Genomic DNA, 19,133 nt, shown 5'->3' with positions numbered 1-19,133 from the left:
TTTAGGTCTGAAATGTGTCTCTTGTATGCAGCATATATATGGGTCTTGTTTTTTTATCCAATCAGCCACCCTATGCCTTTTAATTGGAGCATTTAGTCCATTGACGTTTAAAGTAGCTATTGATAAGTATGTACTTACTGCCATTTTTAAACTTTTTTTTTCTCAGTGTTTTAGTGGTCCTTCTCTGTTCCTTTCTCCTTCTATACAGAATTGATGGTCTCTTTAGTTTGACCTCTGTCTGAAAGCTCTACTCTTAAACTCCCCTCCTCTCTCCTTTTATGTGTTTGATATCATATTTAACCTCTTTTTTGTGCATTTGTATCCGTTACCTTCTTATCATGGAAATAGATAATTTTTCCTATTTGTGGTCTTCTTTTTTCCCCTTACATCAGTCTCTTTAACTTTTCTTGTAGCACTGGTTTCTTGGTGACAAACTCCTTTAATTTTTGCTTGTCTGGGAAATTTTTGATCTCTCCTTCCATTTTGAATGATAACCTTGCTGGGTAGAGTATTCTTGGCTGTAAGTTTTTTCCTTTTAGCACTTTAAATATATCGTGCCACTCTCTTCTAGCCTGTAAGGTTTCTGCTGAGAAGTCAGCTGATAGCCTTATGGGGTTTCCTTTGTATGTAACTTGCCTTTCTCTTGCGGTTTTTAGGATTCTCTCTTTATCTTTAATTCTGGACATTTTGATTATGATGTGTCTTGGTGTGGGCCTCTTTGGGTTTATCTTGTTTGTGGCTCTCTGTGCTTCCTGTACCTGGATGTCTGTTTCCTTCCTTAGGTTAGGGGAGTTTTTATCTATTATTTCTTTCTCTTTTTTTTTTTTTTTTGGTGAGGAAGATCAACCCTGAGCTAACATCCACGCCAATCCTCCTCTTTTTGCTGAGGAAGACCAGCTCTGAGCTAACATCTATTGCCAATCCTCCTCCTTTTTTTTTCCTGAAAGCCCCAGTAGATAGTTGTATGTCATAGTTGCACATCCTTCTAGTTGCTGTATGTGGGACGCGGCCTCAACATGGCCGGAGAAGCAGTGCGTCATTGTGCGCCCGGGATCTGATCCCGGGCCGCCAGTAGCAGAGCGCGTGCCCTTAACCGCTAAGCCACAGGGCTGGCCCCTCATCTATTATTTCTTGAAATAGATTCTCGCCACTTTGTCTCTCTCTTCTCCTTCTGGGACACCTATAACACGGATGTTAGTGCGCTTGCTGTTGTCCCAGAGGTCCCTTAGACTGTCCTCACTCTTTTTAGTTCTTTTCTCTTTTACTTGTTCAGCTTGGGTAATTTCTTGTAGTCTTTTGTCCAGCTCACAGATCCGTTCTTCTGTATCCTCTACTCTGGTTTTGAGTCCCTCTAGTGAATTTTTCATTTCTAGTATTGTATTCTTCATTTCTGATTGGTTCTTTTTCATATCTTCCATTACTTTGTTGACATTCTCACTGAGTTCATCTATTCTTCTCCCCAGATCAGTGAGTATCCTTAACACTCTTTGTTTGAACTCTCTGTCATGTAGGTTGCTCATTTCTGTTTCACTTAGTTCCTTTTCTGGGGTTTTGTCCTGTTCTCTTTCTTGGAATGTATTCCTTTGCCTCCTCATTTTGCCTCTTTCCCTGTGCTTGTGTTTATGTGTTAGGTAGGTCAGCTACGGCTCCTGCTCTTGGATAGGTGACCCTATATAAGTGATGCCTTAGGAGGCCTGCAGTGTGCTTCCCTCAGTTCTCAATGTTCCAGGGTTGACCCTTATGTGGACTACGTGTGTCCTTCTGTTGTGGCCTGTTTGCTCTCCCTGTAGGCGCCCAGGGTGTCTGAGTTATGATCCTTGCCAGCTGTTGTAATGCCCAGCTGCTTATAGTTGTTGTGGGCCCTTCAGTCTCTTTATCAGGTGTGGGGAGCCCCAGCACAGTTGGCTGCAAGTTCTAATACCTCATTTGTGTTGCAGTATTTCTTTCTTTTTTTTTTTTTAAGATTTTTATTTATTTATTTTTTCCCCCCAAAGCCCTGGTAGATAGTTGTATGTCATAGCTGCACATCCTTCTAGTTGGTGTACATGGGACATGGCCTCAGCATGACCGGAGAAGCGGTCCGTCGGTGCGCACCTGGGATCCGAACCCAGGCCGCCAGCAGCGGAGCGCGAGCATTCAACCGCTAAGCCACCGGGCCGGCCCTGCAGTATTTCTTTTAAGTAAGTAGGGCCCCAGCGTGGCAGGTTGTTAGACTCAGGGGCTTACAATTGCTATAAGCCTCCAGCCTTTAGGTCTCTTGTCAGCTCTCTGAGGATTGCAGCTGGGTGGGGCTGGCCTCAGGCACGGGAGCACCCAATTGTTTCAGGCTTTGGAAGGTGGGGCAACCCCACTATGTGGTTCTTTGAGAAGCACAAGTCTTCTGCATCTGACAAGCCCTGCTGCCCACAGGTCCACACACACAGTCAACACAGTCTTGGTCCATGTGTGCACCCGGACCCCCTGAAGTGGACCCAGTCTCTCCACGGTGGGAGCCTCACACACTCCACTACCACCTCACACTCTCCACCCGCTCCTTTTGCACGCCCTTCCCCACTGAAGTTGGCTCAGTTGCCAGTCTGCAGAGAATCCAGTCACCAATCTATGCAGGCCCACAAGTTGCCTGAGGGCTTGTTGTCGGGTGGGGCCAGTCTCTAGGGTGGGCTGTCTGCCCTGGCAGAGCTGGATTAAATCAGTGCTCTAGTGGGTGGGGCAGACCTGGGCTAGCAGGCCCCAGAGAGAACTCCAATGGTGTCTGTGTCAGCAGGCCCACACCAGGCCACAACAATGGCCACTGCCAATGTCCCAGTCCCTGGAGAGGTCTCACCTCTCACTGCAATGCACTGAGATCCTATCAGGTGAGTCCCTTTTCACCAAAGCACTGTGCACCTTTCTTTCTGCTGATTTTCCGTTGCTTTCTGAAATGGGTGGGTTTGCGCGCAGGCCCTTTAAGAGCCGGTTTTAATTTCTTTATGAACCAGCTTTTCTGGGGGTATTCCCCAATGTTTTAGTAGCAGGCAAAGTCAGATATCATGCCACTCATCTCAATTGTGTTGGGTCCACAAAATGCCCACAGCAGGGGCGCTCCCCGGCTCAGGGCCCTGATCCTCCAGGGAGGGCTGCGTACCTTTGGGCTGCTTCCGGGCGGCTGTGAAGCTGACGGCTTGTGAAGGCAATGCTTTTTCTCTCCAGAAGGGAGTTTCTGCCTCTTCCACCTCAATTAGGATTGTCCTTTGTTGCAGGAGTTCGTCTTATCCAGTTTTCAGTTCTGTCTCATGGGTAATTTTTCCACTAGTAGCTGTAAATTGGCTGTGTCCGTGGGAGGAGGTGAGTTCAGAGTCTGCTTACACCACCATCTTGATTTCTCTCTTCACGTATTATTTCTTCTGTGTGATGAAGTCTGCTGTTGATGCTCTTCCTTGTATTTTTCATTTCATTCACTGTAGTCTGTAGTTCCAGACTCACTTTGGTCCTTTATATGATTTCTGTCTCATTAAATTCCTGATTTCTTTGAATTGTCCTTTCAATTGTCCTTAGTTATCCTGTAGCTAAACAAGGTTTCTTAAGGTAACTATTTTGAATTCCGTATTAGGCAAATCATAGATCTTCATTATTTGGGGTCAGTTACTGGAAAATTATTCTGTTCCTCTTGTGGAGTCATGTTTACTTGATTTGACATGTTTCTTGAACTGTTGCATTGCTGTCTCTGCATTTGAAAAAGCAGTCACTTTCTCTAGTCTTTACTGATTGATTTTGGAAAAGAAATAACTTCTGTCAACCCTACTAGGGATTCTGAGGCTTTTTCAGACCTTTTTTATGAACATACCTGCTCCACATATCTTCTTGCCACTTGGGAGGGATTTATTACCTTCTATGCCTTCTCTCAACCCTGCAAAGCCAGTCTGGGTGCTGAAAACTTCCTGTTTGCTTTCCCTGGGGCAATGCAACATGGTCAAGTTTGTTTTGCCCCACCCCTGTGGAGTCAGATTGGCTTTCTGAGTGTGCACTTCCACCTACAAAGGCTCTCATTCACTAATATTGGGAGTGTACACAGGGTACTGGCCATGGGACGGGGAGAGGAGTGTGTGGGTGAGATATGCAGTGTGTTAGGGGTGTGTGTGCCTGAGCAGAGTTTGCAATTAAGGTGTCCCCACTGACTAGATGGAAGTCTTCTTGATGGAGTCTGTAAAGTGTTTAGTAGGATCTGCATCCCTTGAGGAATTCTGAGCCTATATCTTGTGCTACAAGCTCTTCCCAAATCCGCCAGTCATGCAGATCATCTCAGTATTCTGGATGTGTTGGGGTAGAAATGGGCCATTTTGTCAGTGATGCACACAGCTGAGGAGGTCAAACACTCACTCATAGGCTCTTTCTTTCCCCCAGTGAAAAAATCATGGGCCGAGTGGATCTCTCTTGGCACTGAGCTGTGCCACTGTAGGGGAGGGGTGATTAAGGTAAATGAAACTGTACCTCTCACCCTCTTCAGTGCACCCAATCTGGGATACTTTTGCTCCAATGGTGTGCTGAAATGTCTCTGCTAGATTCCTTAACTCCCAAAAAGATGCTCTTGTCCATGGGTCATTGTCAAAGTCAGTGTTCTTTGTGGGGAAGAAAATAGAAACTCCCTTTCTGTCATCTCACTGATATCACTCTCTTATTACAGCTTTCTTCTTTGTGGCGCTTTTACCATTTTCTGGAATAATGTCTATCAGCTGGCTCATTTATTTTGCTATATATGTATCAAGAAATTTTTATATCCATTCATACACACTTGGAAAAAATTAAAATCAAATAGGTCCATTGGCAAAACAAGAAGTTGATATAAACATTTTGTCACAGGTAATATAGATGAGTCTTAGCAAATCATAAACAAATTGGGATTTCAGACCAGTGTACTTACTGACACGGATACATTTGGGAGGAGGGGACCAGCCATTCTCCGTACATGTCATTAATGTCTGCTCATCTGGAAGACTGTAGCCAGAATAGCAATCAACTTTTACAGATTGCCCCTGTAAATAATTTTTTCCCTCATATGGATAATATCCATGCTCCAAGTAATTGAAAATACATTGTCCTAAGGATCATAAAAATGATAAATGAATAGTCTTAAACACCCATAAATTTGGCAAAAATAGTAATTTAACATAGTAATGTTAAATAGTAATTTATCTTTACATCCAATAGTAATTTATCTTTACAATATTTAAATTGGAATGAATCAGCATCCAAAAATAATATATAACTTAAGAAAAACTAAAGCTACTACCAAACATTTTTTAAAAATAAAAATACTGAATATTATTTACCTTTAGTTTTAAATTTAAATACGTATAAATGATATAGATATTCTTGCAAAATTTCTATATTTGTCTCTCGTGATTTTCGTGAAGAGCTCCTTGTGAAAGGAAAGATCTATATTGATCTTTTTGCTCATAGAACTCATCTTTTGGCCTTATTTTTTTTATATAAGACTCAATTGTATTCACTTACGTGTTTACTCTCTCCACTCTTTGAAATATTTGTATGTATACAATTATAAAAATATTTACTTACTTTGGCAGGGTACTGCTGGCGACCATCCTTCTTGTCTGCAATCAAGATAACCCCCTCTACGTCCTGAAGGAGTCACAAAATTTTGATCACAGTAATAGTAATACTGCTTTCCTATAGGTACTGGAAAGTGTGGTTTATAATACTCTTCATAATGTAGACTTCCATGCTTTATTTCTGGAAAATCACAAGGCTTAACTGGCAATAAAAAAACATAATAAAACTGGTATAAATAATGTTTTACCTCAATAAAAATCAAATTCGAGATGAATGTTTCATTGTTGAATTAGATTCTCTTATCAGCATAATGACACTCATTGCATTAGAGTTTCTAGGACAAGAAAAGTTATAAAATTCAGGTGACTGAGGTGTGTGAGGAAGTCCTTGGTAATGAAGATAAAATTATGTCTGTGGGTCATATGATATAGAAATTGTATGAAGACTCTGCAGGAAGAAAACTGCACAGATCTGTTTAATGAAGTCTCCTTGAGAACATGTAACCTAGCCCTGGTTGATTAAATGAGCATCTTGGTTGAGAGATGAAAGTACTGATTTTATCACTCAGCTCATCTGTCTTCTTTTCCTTTCTTTCCAGTCTCATCAGAAATCAGAGCCTTGTCTTTTCTTCTCAAACCAACTCAATGTAGGAAGATACTGGGGTTTTTGTTTTTGTTATTTTTTTGGATTAACATTGATTAGTTTGTTTTCTATTTATTGCAAACAATGTAAGAAATAGAGAGAAGCACAAAAATTTTCCATTGATAACATCATACAGAAAAATAGCATTCTTATTCATGCCTCAAAACACTCATTGAGGCAAGTTTTACTTTCTTTATTTAACCACAGAAATGAAATAGGAATATTTCTCAATAACCAAATAGTTAGGATTATAGTAACATATGATTGTTTATTTCTAATTTTAATTGGAGAATGACATGTTTTTAAATATGTCTGATAAATATTTTTAAATGAGGTATAATAGGATTACAATTTGTTGAGTTAATCTAATATAGCAAATAATTTCAACACATACGTTTAAGTGCTATGTTGTTTATAACACGTTTATATATAATATTTTATATAAAATTCTGCCCCTTACACTGGATGACTTTGAGATAATTTGGAACTTTTAATACCAGACTTGTACAAGTTTTTTCCATGAAATATGATTCTATTATAATAAACCTTATGCAACATCTTAAAAAACGTTCCAACACACACAGACACACTCACACAGATATACACACACCAAATATTCATTATCATCTTCATCTTCCTTAAGTTCACTGATCTCTTTTATTCTTCATTTGGTTAGAGAAATTTTCAAGTTGTTTCTACAGACTTGTTATGTGGATTATAAGCTTTGAATCCTTGCATATACTAACATCTTTCTTTATCAAAGAATTGTGAATCATATATTCTCTAAGGATATATTATTGCCTTAAAGTCCATAACTCTCTTCATTGATAGATGTTTTCTCTACTTTTTTTTTTTTTTGTGAGGAAGATCAGCCCTGAGCTAACATCCGTGTTAATCTTCCTCTTTTTGCTGAGGAAGACTGGCTCTGAGCTAACATCCATTGCCTAATCCTCCTCCTTCTTTTCCCCCAAAGACCCCCAGTAGATATTTGTACACCATAGTTGCACATCCTTCCAGTTGCTGTATGTGGGACAGGGCCTCAGCATGGCCGGAGAAGTGGCGGTGCGTCCGTGCGCCCCCGGGATCCAAACCCAGGCCACCAGTGGCGGAGCACGCGCACTTAACCGCCAAGCCATGGGGTCGGCCCCTCTCCACTTTTTTGAAGGTTCTTATATTGAGATTAAAATGCCTATTTAGTCTCATTCATTTTAAGCAATTCTAGCTTTTTCCTCCACCACTTTTTGGAGATTCAGAGTATTTTGTCTTCACTCTTGGTTGATTTTCATCATGATATGTAAAGATGTGTGTCATTTAACAATAATTATATTTTGAGCAAGCTTAACTCTTTAGATTCGCAAGAACTTAGTCTTAAGGAACTGAATTAAATTTGCCATTAAATTATAGAGGAGAAAATAGAATGCTGGTTGTCTTATTTCAGAACAGGTATGGTTATCTACTTCATTGTGATGCTTCAAAGGATATGAAATAAATGAAATACTTCAGTGAGATTTCTTTCCAAAAGGTAATCACAGGAGGTCAAATTAAAAGTAGGTGTTATTATTGTCACAAGACTGAGCCCCGTTGCTCTTTTTCTCTTTCATTCGGGAACACTTAAATCTGTCTTTACCATCCAACAAGATCATTTCTGAAGCAAATATAACCTTCCACATATGGTCTGATCAGCACTGATGCTGGCAGGACTTAGAACAGCCTCCTTCTACCTCTTACACTTCTACCAGTGCAGGATGTGGCCTCATTAGCAGTTATGGTGGTTCCCTAATATTTTTGACTCAAACTGATCTCAAAATTGATCGAAATAAGACTAATTTTTAAAATTGTTTCAATCTGTCTATATTTCTGCAGCTAATTCCTTTGACCCAAGCCCAGGATCTTATAGTTAAATGTCATGTTATCAGATTCAACCTAGCATAAAGGATTCTTTTTGAATGATGAATCTGTGCTAATGAGATTCACTACATTACACGCTCTATCATTCCAGTTGTGAATTTGCACTGCATTTCCTCTAAATCATTAAACTGTTTGATAACACAAATGAGTAATGGAGTATGCTTGAGAACAAAGTCCTGCATCTGAGAATCACATAGGTTATTTAATGAAATTACAAACTACAATACAAATTAACTATTTAATGAGTTAGAAACCATCTAACTCATCTATTTCCAAATCTTGTCCACAAGAACTTCAGAAAGTCCCTTGTAGAATAACCTTGCTGAGATCCAGATACAGTTGGACTGATCTATCATTTTCAAAAACCAATCATAAACATGATTAAATATTTTGCTTATGTAACTGGTTCAAAATGGCAATGTAGGAGGACCCGCATTGTAGGAGCACCCACAGACACATCAAACTTACAGCTACATACAGAACAAATTTCTTCTGACAAAAAAACAAAAGCTAGCTGAGTGACTCCTATACATCAGGCAAAAGTGGAAAAAGGTACATCGAAGTGGGTAGGTGAGACAGGACATATCTCACCATAAACTTCACCCTCAGTGTGGTGACCCGCAATCAGGAGGCAACTCAACACCCCAAGCTTTTCCCTGAGGAGTGAAGGGTTTGAACCTCACATCTAGCACCCTAACTTTCAGACCTGAGAGACGAGTCCCCAAAACATCTAGGTTTGAAAGCCAACAGGGCTTGTGTCCACAAGACCTACAGAAAAATAGTGAACTGAGAAATGATTTTAAAGGACCCACATGAGTGGACTCACCCACCGCAGGACCCAGTACAGAGGAAGGCAACTGAAAAGGGCCCAGACCTTCTGTGGAAGAGGCTTATTTGCCTATCATAAAGCATGGGCCTGAGGAGCAGGAATGTAAATTAACTCACATCTAGGAGCCTACTTAAATACTCTCCAAAGATGGAGGCCTGTGGATGCCATCTTTGTGCTCTTCTTCAGTCTCACGCCAGATCACCAGCGTCTCCCAGAAAGGAGCTTGTACCCTTCTTTGACTCTCTGGTTTTTGTGGCTGGCACCCAGGAGATGCGTCTAGATTGCTTGGCTCTGCTGGCCAGGAAGGCTTACACTTGCAGGTTCCAAAGGACTGTAACAAATGGAGAAAGAGTTTCTAACAGGCTCTTTCTGTGGAGGAGGCCGATTAGATTCACCTTCATTGCTGTGGACTGATGGTCAGATTTCTAATTAAAGTCATATCTAAGGATTGTTTTAATCCTCTCCAGACACCTTGGAAAGCGGTGCTATCTTCACACTCTCCCTCTGCCATGCTCCAGAGCACCCTTAATTCCCAGATGGGGCTGGGCCAAGTGTCTGGTTCTCCAGTTTTTATGTCTGGTGCACCAGATTATTGGCTGCCGCTAAGGGGATGTTCCTTGATCACCTAGCTTTAGTGGCCAGTGGGGCTTGCGGTCATGGGTCTCACAGGACTATAGCAAATGGAGAGAAAATTTATGGCCATCTACCACCCACATGGCACAGTGCAGATGCAGACTGAAGTACAAGCTCGTTTGTCTGTGAAAGAGGCTCATTAGCTTGTCCTGCAGCTTTGGCCTGAGGGGCAGGCTTCTGGTTGGGGACATATCTAGGGGCCCACTAAGTGCTCTCCAGGGACTGAGGCCGGGGGACAGCACTGTGTGCTCTCCCTCTGCCTTGCTCCAGCTCGCCAGTATCAGTACCCTCATTTGGTGCCTCAATTTCTGTTGCTGCAGCCCAGGGGATACCTCTGGATCACTGGGCTCTGGCGGCCCATGGGGCTTATGTTCACGGTCCCACAGGACTGTAACAGATGGAAAAAGCATTTTTAACTGTCTACCAACCCAGGGCACAGTAGAGACAAGATACTGAGGAGTCTGGTCTTACTGTGAAAGAGGCCTATGAGCCTATCTTCATAGCTGAGGACTGAGAGGAAGACTTCTAATTAAACACACAACTAAAGGCTGACTGTATTCCTCTCTCCAGAGACCGTGGGGAGCAAGTGCTTTCTTCATGCTCTCCATTTACCAAGCTCAAGAGTGCTAGGAGTTCCTGGAAGGGAGCTGGTGTCCTGGATTTTACATATGGTGCCCCAGTTTTTGTGGCTGCTGCCCAGGGATCACCACTTGATTGTCTGGCTCTGGTGGCCACTGGGGCTTGTGTTCATGAGTTCAACGGGACAGAAGCAGAGAAACAAAGAGGTCTTCACTGGCCAATACCCACAGCTCAGCTCAGAAGGAGCAGGCAGAAGTTCCCATATCCCAGTCTTCCCCTGAAAGAGGTATATTTGCGTACTTTACAAGCCACTGCCTGGGATACAAAATCAATATACAAAATCAGTTGCATTTCTATACACTAACAACGAAGAAGCAAAAAGAGAAATTAAGAATACAATCTCACTTACAATTGCAAAAAAGAATAAAATACCTAGGAATAAACTTAACCAAAGAGGTGAAAAATTTTTACACTGAAAATTATAAAACATTGCTGAAAGAAACTGAAGAAGACATCAAGAAATGCAAAGATATTCCATGCCCTTGGATTGGAAGAATTAACATAGTTAAGATGTCCATACTTCCTAAAGCAATCTATAGATTCGTTGCAATCCCCACCAAAGTTCCGACAACCTTTTTCACAGAAATAGAACAAAGAATCATAAAATTTATGTGGAACAACAAAAGACCCCAAATATCCAAAGGAATCCTGAGAAAAAAGAACTAGAAAAAGAAGAAAAAATAAAGTCCAAAGTTAGTAGAAGGAAGAAAAATAACAAAAATCTGACTGGAAATAGAGACAAAGAGGCAATAGAAGAGATCAAGAAAACTGAGAGCTGGTGTTTTGAAAAGATAAACAAAATTGACAAACCTTTAATGGACTCACCAAGATAAAATGAGAGAGGACTGAAATAAATAAAATCAGAAATGAAAGAGGAGACATTCTCACAAATACCACAGAAATACAAAGGATAATAAGAGATAACTTGCACAATTATATCACGAAATTGGACAACCTACAAGAAATGGATGAATTTCTAGAAACATACAACCTACCAAGACTGAATCAAGAAGAAATAGAAAATCTGAACAGACTTATTAGTAGTAAGGAGAATGAATTAGTAACCAAAAACTTCCCCTAAAGAAGAGTCCAAGACAAGACGACTTCACTACTGAATTCTACCCAATATTTAAAGAAGAATAAATGCCAGCTCTTCAAAAAAATAGAAGACAAGAGAATGCTTCCAAACTCATGGTCTCCAACAAGGCAAGAATTACCCTGATTCCAAAACCAAACATGGACACCACAAGAGAATAAACTTACCAGCCACAATTCCTGATGAACATGGACACAAAAATCCTCAACAAAATATTAGCAAACCAAATTCAACAATACATCGAAATGATCATACACCATGATCAAGTGGGATTTATTCCAGGGATGCAAGGATGGTTCAACATTCCCAAATCAATCAGTGCAATTAACCAAATGAAGATTGAAATCATATGATCACCTCAACAGATACAGACAAAGTATTTGACAACATTCAGAATTTACTTTACTCTCAACACAGTGGGTATAGAGGGAAAGTACCTCAACATAATAAAGGCCATATATGATAAGCCCAGAGCCAACACCACACACAATGGTGAAAAGCTGAAAGCTTTTCCTCTAAGGTCAGGAACAAGACAAGAATGGTCACTCTTGCCAGTTTTATTCAACATAGTATTGGAAGTCCAACTAGAGCAAGCTAGGGCAATTAGGCAAGAAAAAGAAACAAAAGCATCCAGATTGGAAAGGAAGAAGTAAAACCATCATTGTTTGCAGATGACATGGTGTTATACTATAGAAAACCCAGAAGAATTCACCAAAAATCTGTTCCAACTGATAAACAAATTTGGTCAAGTTACAGGATACGAAATCAGTATATAAAAACATGTTGCATTTCAATAAGCTAATAATGAACTATCAGAAAAAGAAAATAAGAGAACAATCTCACTTACAATTGCATCAAAAGAATAAAATACCTAGGAATAACAGTATCCAATGAGTTGAAAGACCTATATACTGAAAACTATAAGAAAATGATAAATGAAATTGAAGAAAACACAAACAGAAAGATAGTCCATGCTCATGGATTGGAAGAATTGATATTGTTCAAATGTCCATACTACCCAAGCAATCTACAGATTCATAGCAAAACCTATCAAAATTCCAGTGTCATTTTGCACAGAAATAGAGCAAACAATCCTGAAATTGTTTAGAACCACAAAAGAGTCCAAAAAGTCAAAGCAATCCTAAGAAAGAAGAACAAAGCTGGAGGATTCCTGCTTCCTGATTTCAAACTATATTGCAAAGCTATAGCAATCAAAGCGGTGTGATATTGACATAAAAACAGACACATAGAGCCCAGAAATAAACTCACACATAGATGGTCAACAAGTCGAGAGAAAGGAGCCAAGAATATACAGCAGAGAAAGGACAGTCTCTTCAATTGGGAAAACTGGACAGCCACGTGCAAAAAAATGAATCTGGACAAAACAAAACTAACTCAAAACTGGATTGAAGATTTGAACTAAGACCTGAAACCATAAAACTCCAAGAAGAAAACATAGAGGGTAAGGTCCTTCACATCAGTCGTGGAGATGACTTTTCATTTGACATCAAAAACAAAGGCAACAAAAAATGAAAATAAACAAGTGGGACTATATTAAACTAAAAAGCTTCTGCACATCAAAGGAAACCATCAACAAATGAGGTTCTCCCTGCCAAATGGGAGAAAATATTTGCAAATCGTATATCTAATTAGGGATTAATATCCAATATACAAAAAGAACTCATAATTCTATAGCAAAAACAAAAACCAATCTACTTAAAAACTAGCCGGAGGATCTGAACAGCCATTTTCCCAAAGAAGCCATCCAGATGGCCAACAGGTACATGAAAGGATGCTCAACATCACTAATCATCAGGGAAATGCAAATCAAAACCACAATGAGATATCACCTCACACCTGTTAGAACGGTATCATCAAACAAAAGAGATAACAAGTGTTGGGTTGGAAAAGGGAACCCTTGTGAACTGTTGGCGGAAATGTAAATTGGTGTAGCCACTATGGGAAACAGAATGGAAGTTCCTCAGAAAATAAAAATAGAACTACCATATGATCCAGCAATTTAACTTCTGGGTATTTATCTGAAGCAAAAGAAATCACTATCTCCAAAAGATATCTGTAACCTTATGATCATTGCAACATTGTTGGCAATAGCCAAGACATGGAAGCAACCTAAGCGTCCACTGATGGATGAATTAATGAAGAAAACGTGTATATATACAATGGAATATTACTCAGCCATAAAGATCAAGGAAATCTTGCCATTTGTGACAGCACGGATGGACCCGGAGGGCATTATCCTAAGTGAAATAAGGCAGACAGAGAAAGACAAGTACTGTATGATCTCTACTTATATGTGGAATCTAAAAAAAAAAAACAAAAAAAAACCCTCATGGATACAGAGAACGATTGGTGGTTGCAGGAGGCAGAGCATGGATGGGGTGGACAAAATGGTTAAGGTTGTCAAGAGGTACAGACTTTCAGTTATAAAATAATTAACTCATGGTCATGTAATGTATAACATGGTGACTAGAGTTTTATCACTGTATCGTATATTTGCAAGTTGCTAAGTGAGTAGATCTTAAAAGTTCTCATCACAGGGGGAAAAAATTTGTAATTATGTGTGGTAATAGATGTTAACTAGATTTTTTGTGATCATTTAGCAATACATGCAAATATCAAATCATCAGGTTTTACATCTGAAACTTATATAATGTTATATTTCAAATATATCTAAGTCAATAAATAAATATTTTCCTTATATCCAAGGAACACTGAAATCTGTTTCCTCTTCAACAGTCTCATGCTTTGGAAATTCATTTTGGACTTATGCCTAGAATTAACATTGAAGCCATTGACCTACTATGTGTATCACTACATTTTTCATTCATGGAGTATCCAATTTAAGTGGGTTCACTTTTACAAGGAACTGTGATATATAAAGAAAGCGAACATAATTGTAGAGAAAGAAAACACTTGGAAAAGGGCAAAGGAAACGTCCCCAGAAATAAAACACTCTGTTGAATTGAGTGGTATTTTGTTCTTGTGATGGTTTTAAAAATTTCCACAATGTCTTCAACACAACTCCTTCCAAAAACTGAAGCCTAACTTGTCTCCCCTTGAGTGTGCTGGACTTAGTGACTCACTTCTAAAGAATAGGCATGGCTGAAGTGACAGTGTGTGACTGGGTCGTAAATGGCATGGAGGCTTCCTCCCCTCTCTTACCAATCCCCAGCTCTGGAGAAAGTGAGCTGCCAATCAAGCAACCTGTGGAGATGCATGTGTGGTATGGAACTGAGGTTTCTGCCAAAAGCCACATGAGTGAGCTGTCCTGGAAGCAGGTCCTCCAGCCCAGCCTAGCCACCCAGGAACTGCAGCCTACACCAGCATCCTGACTGCAACACAGGAGTCTGACTCAGAATTAGCCAGCTAAGCCACTCCCAATTTCCTGACCCAAACAAACTCTGAGATAATGCAGTTTTGTTGCTTTAAGCCAATATGTTTTGGGGGAAATTTTTTACACAGAAACAACTAATAAACTAGGTATTCAAAGACACTAGTCTTACCCAATATTTTAGTTTAGATTTTAAAATTACATTAGTTAGAGAAATATATATTCATACACACACATGCACACGTATATTTAATGTTGAATAGCAAAAAAAAGAGTTTTTTACAAAGATGTGTTTTTGACCATCCTTCTTGTCTGCACTGAAGATAACCCCCTCTACTTCTTGAAGGAGTCACAAAATTTTGATCACAGTAATAGTAATAATGTTGTCCTATAGGTACTGGAAAGTATGGTTTATAATAATCTTCATAATGTAGACGTCCATGTTTTATTTCTGGAAAAATCACAAGGCTTCACTAGGAATAAAAAAAAACATAACAAAACCGGTATAAATAATGTTTTACCTCAATAAAAATCAAATTAGACATGAATGTTTCATTGATGAATTAGATTCTCTTCTCTTCATAATGATACTCATTGCATTAGAGTTTCTAGGACAAGAAAAGTGATAAATTCGGATGACTAAGGGATGTGAGGAAGTCCTTGGTAATGAAGACAAAATTATGCCTTGTGGATCATATGATATAGAAAGTTGTATGAAAACTCTCCAGAAAGAAAACTGCACAGATCTATTTAATGAAGTCTCCTTGAGTACATGTAACCTAGCCCTAGTTGATTAAATGAGCATCTTGACTGTGAGATGAAAGTACTGATCTTATCACTCAGCTCATCTGTCTTCTTTTCCTTTCTTTTCTTTTCTCATCAGAAATCAGAGTCCTGTCTTTTCTTGCCTGACCAACTCAATGTAGGAAGACAACAAGTTTTTTGTTTTTGTTTTTGTTTTTTGGATTAACATTCGTTATTTTGTTTTCTATTTACTGCAAACAATGTGAGAAATAGAGTGAAGAACAAAAATTTTCCATTGATCACATCACACAGAAAAACAAATTCTTAGTCATGCCTCAAATTAGTCACAGAGCCAAGTTTTCCTTTCTTTATCTCTCTAGAGAAATGAAGTAGCAGTATTTCTTAATATTCAAATAGTTAAGATTATGGTAAACAACGGATTGTTTATTTCTAATTTTATATGGAGAATGAGATGCAGTTAAATACGTTTTATAAAGATTTTTAAATGAGGTATAATATACTAACAATTTGTTGAGTTAATCTAACATATTAAATAATTTTAACATATATGTTTAAGTGCTATGTTGTTTATCACACATTTGTATATAATATTTTTCAGAAATGTTTGCCCTTTTCGTTGGAAGATTTAGCGATAATCTAACACTTTTAATACCAGACTAGTACAAGTTTTTTCCGTGGAATGAGATTCTATTACAATAAACTTTATGCATCGTGTTAAAAAAAGTTCCAACACACACACACTTACACAGATATACATGCACCAAGTATTCATTATCATCTTCATCTTCCTTAAGTTCACTGCTGAATTTTCTTTTCTCTTTGATTAGAGACATTTTTCCAGTTGTTTCTACAGACTCATTCAGTGGATTATGAACTTTGAATCCTTGCAGATACTAATATCTTTCTTTAACAAAGATTTGTGAATGATACCTTCTCTAGGCATAGATTCTTGGCCTAAGTCCATAACTCTTATCACTGATAAATGTTTTCACCACTTTTTTGAAGCTTCCAATATTGAGATTAAAATGCTCATTTAGTCTCATTCTTTTTAAGCAAAGTTCTAGTTTTTACCCACGATTTTTGAGGGATTGAGAGTATTTTGTCTTCAGCCTTGGATGAATTTCATCATGATATGTCTAGATGTGTGTCATTTAACAATAATACCTCGAGCAAGCTTGACTCTTTGGATTTTCAAGAAAGTCTTAAGGAATTTAATTAATTTTTTCATTAAATTATAGAGGATAAAATTGAACTCTGGTTGTCTGATTTCAGAATAAACATGGTTATCCACCTCATTATAGTGCTTCAAAGAATCTGAAATAAATAAAATAGTCTAGTGATATTACTCGTCAAAAGGTACACAAAAGGGGCATAATAAAAAGTAGATGTTATTATTGTCACAGGACTGAGCCCCTTGCTATTTTTCCCTTTGATTTGGGAACACTTAAATCTGTCTTTACCATCCAACAAGCTCATTTCTGAAGCCAATATAATATTTCACATATGGTCTGATCAGCATTGACGTCGGCAAGACTTAGAACAGCCTCATTCTAACGCTTGCACTTCTACCGGTGAGGGTTGTGGTCTCATTAGCAGTTATGGTGCTTGCCTCACAGTTTTGACTCAAACTGATCTCAAAATTGACTGAAATAACACTAATTTTTAAAAATATTTCAAAGTGCCTATATTTCTGCAGCTAATTCCTTTGACTCAAGCCCAGGATCTTATAGTTATCACCACTAAATGTCGTGTTATTAGATTCAATCTAGCATAGAGGATTCCTTTTGAATAATGAATCTGTGCTAATGAGATTCAGTACATTACGCCCTCTGTCAGTCCCGCTGTGAATTTGTACTGCATTTCCTCTAAATCTTGAAACTGATGACACGAGTGAGTAATGGAGCAGGCCTAAGAACAAAGTCCTACATCTGAGAATCACATAAGGTCATTTAATGAAATTAACTATCTGATGAATCATCTAACCCATCTATTTCCCCATCTTGTTCACAAGAACTTCAGAAGGTCCCTTGTAGAATAACCTTGCTGACATCCAGATACAGTTGGGCTGATCTATCATTTTCAAAAACCAGCCATAAACGTGGTTAAATATTTTCCTTAGGTAACTGATTGAGGATGGCAATGTAGGAGGACCTGGAACTCATATCCACCCACAGACATCAAATTCACAGCTACATACAGCACAAATTTCTTCTGAAAAAAAACCAAAAGCTAGCTGAGTGATTCTCACACATCAGAGAAAAGCAGAAAAACACACATCAAAGTTGGTAGGTAAGACAGGACACATCTCGCCATAAACCTCAACCTTAGCATGGAGACCCACAATCAGGAGGCAACTCAAAACACAAAGATTTTCCCCGAGGAGAAACGGGTTTCAACTCCACATCTAGCACGTCAACTTTCAGCCCTGCACCTGAGATATGAGACCCCAAACATCTAGCTTTGAAAGCCAACGGGGCTTGTGTCCCGAAGGCCCACAGAGTAATGAACTGAGAAACGTGAACTGAAAAATGATTTTAAAAGTCCCACATGAGTGGACTCACCCACGGCGGGACCCAGTGCAGCTGGAGCCAACTGAAAAGTGCCCAGACCTTTCGTTCAAGAGGCTTATTTGCCTATCATAAAGCATGGGCCTGAGGAGCAGGAATTTAAATTAACTCCCATCTAGGAGCCTACTTAAATACTCTCCAAAGATGGAGGACAGTGGATGCCATCTTTGTGCTCTCCCTCTGCCTCACACCAGATCACCAGCATCTCCCAGAAAGGAGCTTGTACCCTTCTTTGACACTCTGGTTTTTGTGGCTGGCACTCAGGAGATGCTTCTAGATTGCTTGGCTCTGCTGGCCAGCAAGGCTTACACTTGCAGGTTCCAAAGGACTGTAACAAATGGAGAAAGAGTTTCTAACAGGCTCTTTCTGTGGAGGAGGCCAATTAGATTCACCTTCATTGCTGTGGACTGATGGTCAGATTTCTAATTAAAGCACATCTAAGGACTGTCTTAATCCTCTCCAGACACCTTGGAAGGCAGTGCCATCTTCACACTCTCCCTCTGCCATGCTCCAGAACACCCTTAACTCCCAAATGGGAGCTAGTACAAGTGTCTGGTTCCCAGTTTTTATGTCTGGTGCACCAGATTTAGTGGCTGCCATGCAGAGGATGTTCCTTGATCACCTAGCTTTAGTGGCCAGTGGGACTTGTGGTCATTGGTCTCACAGGACCATAGCAAATGGAGAGACAATTTATGGCCATCTACCACCCACATGGCACAGTGCAGATGCAGACTGAAGTACAACCTCGTTTGTCTGTGAAGGAGGGTTATTAGCCTTTCCTGCAGCTTTGGCCTGAGGGGCAGGCTTCTGGTTGGGGACATATCTATGGGCCTACTAAGTGCTCTCCAGGGACTGAGGTCGGGGGACACCACTGTGTGCTGCCCTTCCGCCTTGCTCCAGCTCACCAGTATCAGTCCCCTCATCTGGTACTACGATTTCTATGGCTCCAGCCCAGGGGATACCTCTGGATCACTGCACTCTGGTGGCCCATGGGGCTTATGCTCACAGTCCCACAGGACTGTAACAGATGGAAAAAGCATTTTTAACTGTCTACCAAACCCAGGGCACAGTAGAGGCAAAAGACTGAGGAGTCTGGTCTTACTGTGAAAGAGTATGAGCCTATCTTCATAGCTGAGGACTGAGGGGAAGACTTCT

The 19,133-nt window shown here is 39.7% G+C and overlaps 1 protein-coding gene across 1 annotated transcript in view; it reads right to left on the bottom strand.

Annotated features, from left to right (window-relative positions):
- The window catches only part of LOC131399559 (complement factor H-like), a 79,987-nt gene that overhangs the window by 34,770 nt on the left and 26,084 nt on the right, over nt 1-19,133 (bottom strand). Inside the window, exons 2-7 of the mRNA XM_058533899.1 lie at nt 18,941-18,996; nt 18,114-18,306; nt 9,847-9,947; nt 9,065-9,257; nt 5,554-5,748; nt 4,898-5,074 (exon numbers count right to left, since the gene is read on the bottom strand). Of these exons, the coding sequence (XP_058389882.1) occupies nt 4,898-5,074; nt 5,554-5,748; nt 9,065-9,257; nt 9,847-9,947; nt 18,114-18,306; nt 18,941-18,996 (915 nt within the window). The remainder of the gene's footprint in view (nt 1-4,897; nt 5,075-5,553; nt 5,749-9,064; nt 9,258-9,846; nt 9,948-18,113; nt 18,307-18,940; nt 18,997-19,133) is intronic.

The sequence above is a fragment of the Diceros bicornis genome, chromosome 38 (assembly GCF_020826845.1).
Source record: "Diceros bicornis minor isolate mBicDic1 chromosome 38, mDicBic1.mat.cur, whole genome shotgun sequence".
In the NCBI taxonomy this organism is placed as follows: domain Eukaryota; kingdom Metazoa; phylum Chordata; class Mammalia; order Perissodactyla; family Rhinocerotidae; genus Diceros; species Diceros bicornis.
This window is presented reverse-complemented; position numbering and strand designations above follow the sequence as displayed.